Source organism: Colias croceus, chromosome 1 (assembly GCF_905220415.1).
Source record: "Colias croceus chromosome 1, ilColCroc2.1".
Classification (NCBI taxonomy): Eukaryota; Metazoa; Arthropoda; class Insecta; order Lepidoptera; family Pieridae; genus Colias; species Colias croceus.
Window position 1 is genome coordinate 5,998,915 of NC_059537.1, and position 8,910 is coordinate 6,007,824.

The following is an 8,910-nucleotide window of genomic DNA, read 5'->3' on the forward strand; positions in this document are numbered from 1 at the left end:
ACGATAATAACACGATCATACAATAATAAATTAGATTTAAATTTGAACGGTTAGTCACATTAATTACATAAATATTACAATGTATGCTTCTTATCACTAAACGTCAACACTGAAGAGCTGTAATGCAATCAATTTTAAAGTACCTATGTAATGACTAAAATAGATATAAATGTTATAGAGAACATACATAAACTCACCGTTAAACAGAAAAGTTTTGCTAATAATCCAAAGAATTCACTAAATCAAAAAACCGTTCTTTCATGCACTGATAAAATGAGCACATAAGCGTAAAGCCGAGCGCTTGCGCCGATAACCAGTAACCACTTGCCACTAGTGGCGAGGACGGATGTTACTGTGACTCAAACCAACCGGCTGTTCAGTCTCTACCGCGATCGAGACTCCGTAGTCCGTACACATAAGTCGGTGACTCACGAGCGAGTCGTGCCGTCACCCGCTATGACGCAGAACTCTATATTTCTGCATGAAAAACTGCTAGGAGACTAAACATTTGGGCACTTACAATATAATGAAGCACTGTAAATATGCCTTCAATTTGTAACACATGTGCGCATATTAGCAGCTTGATACATTAAATTGTGTTTCAAATGATCAACTCTGTATAAGTATTTAAAATAATTAAGAAGACTAATGAGATTAGTTTAAATTTTAGATACAAATGAAAGAAAAAAAAAATATGATCACAAAAGGTAACAGTAATCGAATTTCCCATTGACTGAACGATGAAATGTAATTTAACAAGTTCACAAGAAAAGATTTCTCCAAAACAGAAGCAGCAATTAATGTCCATTAGCCAGAGTAAGTTAGAAATACAATGATACTTTTAAGTTACCTTTGAGAGCTTTTGTGAGTACAAAACTGTGAACGAGTGTTCAGAAGTTATTGTGTTAGTGTTATAAGAACATGTCATTTTATACGCTTCAGGTACTCATGATATGTAATTTGTTTAATATTTTATCCAGCCAAAAACCTTCGGAGACTGACTAAAAACGCTTAAGATAAAGTTCGTAGCGAAAAAGATAACCATACTTAAAATATTATGCATATAACTTTGTCCAGTAAATGGGTACATTTTTGGGTCACCACACGCGTTTTTTATACCGTTAAATCTTAATTCATTAGGCGACAATGTTCCCGCTGTTTCTCTAAATTTAAAAAAATCTCATTGATCATCCTCTCAATGGGATTTATTTTTAAATTTAAGTTGAATAAGGAACTTATTTTTATATTCATTAAAATGTCTTACATGGTACTGCGGTAAAATCATTCTACAGCCGTCGGTCACAGTCACAAACCGTTATACTTACTCGATAGTCAATAATATGATTAATGACGATGATTTTTTAATAAAATAGTTCAGTGTATTATAATAAAAACAAAATTTAAAACATAAAGCACTCTTTAAAAAGAAATAAAAATTCTTAAGTTTTGTGGCAAAGAAAAAGTTTGAGTGGAATAACGTTACAAGTTAAAGTTTTCTAGATTCCAACTAAATTACATATGTATACATTTTATATGTACTTGTTCAAAAGCAACGTCATTTATTTTATACATTCTAATAATAACTGAAAAAGAAAATACTATTTCGGGTTTCGTAAAATCCCAAGGGACAGGCGGCAAGGCTCCATAAAATACCTTTTAAACTAATAATGTTACAATTTATCGCAACAGTAATATACTTTTCATATTATATACCGTAAAAGTACAAGTTCGTATTCATGGTAATACTTTATGCAATTTAGTATGCGGTTATGTAATTGTATTGAACGAAACTTTTTATCATATGACCTTAATAAAATTATGTTTAAAATTGAAACATTAATGTATTTATTTATTTCAGTTGTAGTGAAATTAACAAGTTATAAAGCGAGCGGCCACTTGGGTTGAGGCCAAGTGCATTGATTTTTGCTATTGTACGCAACTATGCATTTACGTGAATTTATTTTACTAGAAAACGTCAACGAAATAATTTATAAGTTCAATGTACCAATGCGTTTTTGTTCATTGCTTTAATTGTTCATAAAGACTGATTGGGATCGTCATAGACGAAGCTGAATCTGACGTGGAGTGGTATTACAATATGTATGTGATTAATGATCCAAAGATATGAATCGAGTCGCCAAGATATCACCTATAAAGTGCGATAACTTACCTGATTCTGCTACAACTGGTCCTAGAGGATCAAATCTTACACGATGCTCTACCGCAGCTCTAGCGGCACAAACAAGATCTGAGAAGAATCTGTGTCTACGTAGAGCTAGCTCGTCACGACCAACAGGAGTAGCGGGCGGTACTCTGGGACCTTCCATGTCAATGACAGATGAGTCTTTTTCGAAAACATCGTCATCATCCGAGCAAGAATCTTTTGTAGTTACAGGAATTTCTGTACTACTTGTCGTAGATTTCAATATTCCCGTTGATTTACGTCTGGTAGGCCGAATATCGAAGTTAGTCCGAGCCAATTCCTGTTCAAGGGTAGCTAATTCCTGTAAAGTAGCAGCGTTTCGGCTGCAATCTACAGAATACCGCTTAAAATCCAATCTGGTTTTCTTATAATCAACGGAGAATCGCTTTTTGACTATATCTGGCTTGCGAAAAACGTCATCTACGCTATCTTCATCAACTTCTTCTCCCTCATTTTCTTCTACCTCTTCCGGTTTTGGTTGGTCACACTCTTCGTTGTTTTCGTTGTCTTTCACACACGCAGCCTCATCAGATATCGAGTCAGGTTCCATGTCAGTATTTTTCATCAGAGTATCAAGTTTCGATGTATTTGAATCGATTTCAGTTAAATTATCGGGTTGATTAACTTTGTCAGATTTTTCTTGGGTATACAAATCTTTTTCGGATTTTTCTACACATTCATCAGCTTTCAAGTTGTTCAAGGAATCCATACTATTAGATATTGTTTTGTTTTTGTTACTCTTTTTGTTCGGTCGCGCACAGCAACTTTTGAACATAATTATTAGGTGAGAAAACTAAATAGCATACGTGTTTTCGTGTTTAACATACAATAAACTTTGTAACAATCCAACATCAATAATGAGAACCTTAATAAATAGTTTTTATGTCAACAACTATCAAATATTTGTGTTATTTTAATTCATTGCCGTCATTTACTTGTAAAACATATTGAACTGCTGAAGGTTGTCGGCGGCCGGCCGGGCGCACGGCGGCGGGCGACTGGCGGCACTGACGCAGGGCGGATGCGCCGCCCGCCCGGCGCATCCTTAACCATCCGCTCCCCGCGCCCTAAGCTCTCAACGGCCCACAAATCTTTGTGTACACACGGTGCATTAATATTTAAGTCACAAAGTAATATTTGGGGCACGTAATAGAATTTATAAGTTGATTGAAAATCGACAACAAATTTAATCATCAATGAAAAATACAATAATAAGTACACATGATTTTAGATAGTTTTAGGAAAGATAAAGTAAAGCCGCCAGAATAAAGAAACTCGAAATGTTTTGCATATTATTATGATTTTGTGGACTAAGAAGTTCAAGGGACCATTATATTAATTTTATATTGAAGATTTAAAAAGGGCAATAATATGATGAGGGAATAAAAAAAACTAAGCGACTGACTCTTTTAATAACTTGAGCGTTATGTAGCGTATGAGTACGCGAAAAATTAATTAAAATAACGACGAATATTGGTTTATAATAAATTGTACGAACGACCGTACTTAAAGTGGGATATAAATAACCCATTTCAGGTAATAGAGTTAAAAAAAATTCAAACCGTGCGTCTAACGATTTTTCCTCGATTGAGATAAAAATTTCACTTTAAGAGAGGTTTTGTTAGCTGCTTTAATACTGATTATTGATTTTGTTTTATTAATTACAGATTATTTTATGTTTCGAAGGATTTTTAGGATTTCGAATTCATATGATGATTATTTTGTTTTTTGTGCGTTTAATTTAAGTAAATGCATATAACTTTATTTTTTCGGAATATATTGTTTCTTTTAATTATTACCTATTCTTAAACTCAAACTCAAACATTTATTTATTCAATTAGACTTATTTAAGATGCACTTTCGAATCGGCATTTCATATTTTTAACATTATATATATTTTCTATTGTGTCTGTGGTTCCGGGGCATCAACATTGAATAATATTTGTAGTTTCTAGACTAACTAACAAGATAATTTATTAGTCATCTTTCTACAATCTACACTTACTAATATTATAAAGAGGAAAACTTTGTTTGTTTGATTGTAATGAATAGGCTCATAAACTACTGGACCGATTTTAAAAATTCTTTCACCATTCGAAAGCTACATTATCAACGAGTAACATAGGCTTGGTTTTATCCCGGAAATCCCACGGGAACGGGAACTATGCAGGTTTTTCTTTGAAAACGCGGGCGAAGCCGCAGGCGGAAAGCTAGTATCAGATAAAGATGTTATGGGTATATTTTGTTTGTGATAAGTTTGATCTGATTTTGTTTCAAATGTATTGGTTTAAAGGTAGGTTGGGTAGCATTAGAAGCCTTTGTTTGCAAGTTAAGCTGTTTCTTGTTGAAAATTTATGCTGTCTTTAGTTCTGGTCTTTGTTACTTATTATTGTTTTATGGCTCTTTTTATAAGTGTAATATGTAGTATAAAATTACTACTTTAATATTACAACTATAAAATGTTAGACCCTACTTGATGTGAAGTAAATGTGTCTAGAAGAATGGATAAATTATGTCTGCTTCTAATACACAATGTTATTTTTACTGGCTACTTTGAAATTAAAGACTTCTTACCGGATTTAAAATGTGATGTATTCATTATATTATTATTTAACTTGACGTTTTGAAATCATTACAGCAAACGGTACAAAAATTATTTCATTATTAGATAAGTACGGGACAGTCCCTGATCCCTGTATCTATATGCACCAAAGGTAAAGCTAAATAAACACAAAACCACTAATTAAACATGCAATCAAAGACAAATCAGTCCAAAAACTATAAAAAGTACTGTTTATTCTATATACTGCTCATAAATTTATATTAACTAGTTACTATTCATTCAAATTTCAAAAATTTATATTTAAACTTTTCATGAAAATGCTTCTTCATAATATTTTTTAACTGATTTAAATACAGCAACTCCATCCAGAACAACAGACCCGGCTTAAATTTACAAGTGGAACTGAATTAATTTCATCCCTGGTGCATTATAAATTTCAATGCAAATACTGCATTTTCAATAATAATGTTAGCCTTTTAATAAATTTTAACACATCCTCTTCGTGTGTATCGTATACCTACTAAATTATCGTATATCTATTAAATTTTATTTATTCGTGCCGACATCAATACCCTATATTTTAATCTCCCGCAGTGATTAATTTAGCCTACATTTTAATTGAATTAGGATGGATTATGAACAATACAAGAACAAAGTATATATGTATAGACTGAATAAAGCTATAATTTTCTCCATTGATTAACATAAAAACCCGGTTTCCATGAAAAAAATAGATACGGGCGTAATAGCCAACAATAAAAATATACGCACAAGATATACATGACATAATGATTCTTATCACTTACCGGTGAATTTTTATCACTGTATTCCCAAAACTAATCTACACAGACTTTGATATTACTGTTCATAAATCCAAAAAATGTATAAAAATCAGTCTTGTTTAGAGTTTAGTAGGTTAGCTCATAACTGTCGGCTGTCATTATAAACTATAAAGCGTCAAGCCGTCATCCCGTCAAACAAACGCTAAACTTCTTTTATTTTAAATTATCCGGATACTACACTTTTGGAACCGATGTTTCGATTTGGCATTTTCATCAGGCAGATTTATTTTTGATGTGATTTTTGAAGTGAAACTTCTTTATCGGGGTTGGAAAAAAATTTACTTCTGACTCAATACAAACCATAGCATGACCCGTTACCCCATGCATTCCATATCAATTCAATATCGACTTTATGTTGTATACCATACTAATATGCTCTGTGATACTAATATTCTAATAGGAAGGTAGCCACATAACAACTACTCTGTTGTAATTCTCTCACATAAACATTTTTTTTATTGAGAATTGGGAAGCGCTTGACCACAATCTCGCCTGATATCGCCTGAGCTGAGATGTGGTCTAAGATGGAAGGAACCGATTCACTCTACACGTATACATACTATAGAATACGTAGAAACTTTTTTAGGCGCGTTGGGAGTGAAATTTATAGGTCGCGTCATGGCAAAACAATCACGTCATGGAGTAAGGCGACGATTTTGGTCTCTTTAAGGTGATTGCTACGATCTGTTCCCAGCCAATGTCCCGCTAGATGGCGCTGAATTCTACATTTCTAGTTTATTTGAATTTTTTGCGTAATTGGAAAAGATTAAGGTCGTAGGAATAGTCATGGCGATTACTGAATATTATATTTTATTTAAATATGTCATATCATTGCCTTAAAATCCACCCAATTCGGTAAAACCATGCGTTTTAACATCTGTCATTGCATACAGGGTCGTTTACACACACAGACGTATACAAAAATGATAAAGATTGAACTCTAGATGGCGTGAATGTAAAACAAGTTTGGCGTGTATGTATTTGAGTAGTTAGTAGCATATTATATTCTGAATTTCTGATCCATGCCTATTCACTCAAAACTACCTAATAACACTAATGATTTGTAACAGTAAATTATTTCAATAGGTAGGTATTTGAACATTTCCCAACAAGACGTAAGAATAATTATTCGTAGGTATACAAGAGACAATAACAAATCTAATACACTATTTATTATTTTATTATTTACTAGCGGTCCGCCCCGGCTTCGCCCGTGGTACATGTTTACGTTTTCTCTCCATAAGAAGTAAGAACCATCCTCGTACTTCAAGGAATATAATAAAAAAAGAATTATCGAAATCGGTGCAGCCGTTCTCGAGTTATGCGCTTACCAACACATTTTGCGATTCATTTTTATATTAGACTAGCGGTCCGCCCCGGCTTCGCCCGTGGTACATGTTTACGTTTTCTCTACATAAGAACCATCCTCGTACTTCAAGGAATATAATAAAAAAAGAATTATCGAAATTGGTTCAGCCGTTCTCGAGTTATGCGCTTACCAACACATTTTGCAATTCATTTATATATATATAAGATTATGTGAAAATAACCAGGAAGGTGAAAAACATATTTACGAAAACATAGTAACATATGGCTGTCGCTACAATAATTATATTTCAATTTTATCTTTTTATACCTAGTAGAACTGGCCGACGAATAAAAAAAATCGTATTAGAATACAATATATTACGGAACAAAAAAAGGATTGTAACTGAATTAGGTAGGTATGTTTGTTTCTGGGCGCACCGTTTTCGACGACGCGACGCGACGCGCGACGTAAGCGTATAGGTATAGGTACCTACTTTGCTAAAACAAACTAATAAAATTGTGTGTCTGTCTGAAAATTCGGAAAAGCATATTTTGCAAGTTTGTGATTACTTTGATAGTTTACCGATTTATAATAATTGTAATTGTAATTGTATAATATATAATTTGCAATGTGGTGAAATTTCATAAAAATCACGGGCCAATTTTTTGTTTTGAATCCCACCGAAAATATAATTGCGTTATTAGAATAATTAATTACTATACCTACCCACGATCAATTATTACAATATAGTCTCAAATGCATACTAGAGAAATATTGCAATTTGATTCAATTAAAATGCATAGCATACAAAAATAAATTCACAACACAAGAAATTCCGCGCGCAAATCATAGCGCGTGTCAATGAAATCAAGAATGTTTTATATCAAGCCGACGCGGACGAGCGACGACGCGACGCCGAACAAAAGTACCTACGACGGACGACCACGCTTCGAGTTGCCAAACACACAGCCAAACAACAATAATGAGTAATAAATTGTTTACAAAAAAAACAAGTTTTCCATTTTTCTGTATGAGTAGACAGAACTTCAAAACGCCACCTGCTACGGTTTATATTATGAACGATGGTTATAAAAATAAAAGTTATATTTGTTGGTGTAAACTATTTTATTGATCAATAATTTTGGAATTTAAAACTGTCAACATTGATTACAATAAAACGCAGTTTTATTTTATTACACTATTGTTTTTTTATCAAAACATGTATTTGAAGTACCATATAATATTATGCTGATCCAAGCATTTTCACTCAAAACTAATATCACTAATGATTTGTAAAAGTAAATTATTTCAATATACATTTCATAACCAACAAGTAAGAATAATTATTATTATTCCTACCTACAACAACAAACCTAAAACACTATTTACTATGGGAAAATAACCAGGAAGGTGAAAAACATTATATTATTATTTACGATTTCGACGCACTCGACTTTTAGTAAAATATAGTAGGTAAACATAATATTATGGTTTTGATTTTTGCTACTAGTATAAGAAAACTGCGTGTTCAAACTACTTGTTTGTCTGTCTGAAAATTCGGAAGTACTTTGGTAGTTTACCGATTTATAATAATATTGTATATATCGTTGTTTAAAAAATATTCAAACACAATAAAATATGATATACTGATTTATCACTGGTTTCAGTGATGAACTGATGAGTCAATGTTAGCCACTATACTTTCGTCATACGTGTGTTATGTGTATGATTGATGTGATTTGCAACGTGGTGATATTTCAGAAAAATCACGGGTCAAATTGTCCCACCGAAAATATAACTGCGTTATAAGAATAACTATACCTACGATAAATTATACATAATACAATATAGTCTCAAATGCATACTAGTGAAATATTTTATTTGAATCAATAAAATAAAAAAAAAAAAAAAAAAAAAAAATAATACAAAAATAAATTCACAACACAAGAAAATCCGCGCGCAAATCATAGCGCGTGACAATGAAATCAAGAAC

The 8,910-nt window shown here is 32.6% G+C and overlaps 1 protein-coding gene across 4 annotated transcripts in view; it reads right to left on the bottom strand.

Annotated features, from left to right (window-relative positions):
* The window catches only part of LOC123705440 (adenylyl cyclase-associated protein 2), a 30,186-nt gene extending 24,477 nt beyond the window's left edge, over positions 1–5,709 (bottom strand). Inside the window, exon 1 of one of the 4 annotated variants that reach the window (XM_045654390.1) lies at positions 5,573–5,709. Coding sequence is in view for 1 of the 4 variants with exons in the window: in XM_045654245.1 (XP_045510201.1) it covers positions 2,171–2,978 (808 nt within the window). In the remaining 3 variants the exon portion in view is untranslated. Of the gene's footprint in view, positions 1–197; positions 330–2,170; positions 3,001–5,572 lie in introns of those variants that run through there. The other 3 variants (XM_045654245.1, XM_045654317.1, XM_045654462.1) reach the window with 3 other exon arrangements.
* Positions 5,710–8,910: the final 3,201 nt, after the last annotated feature.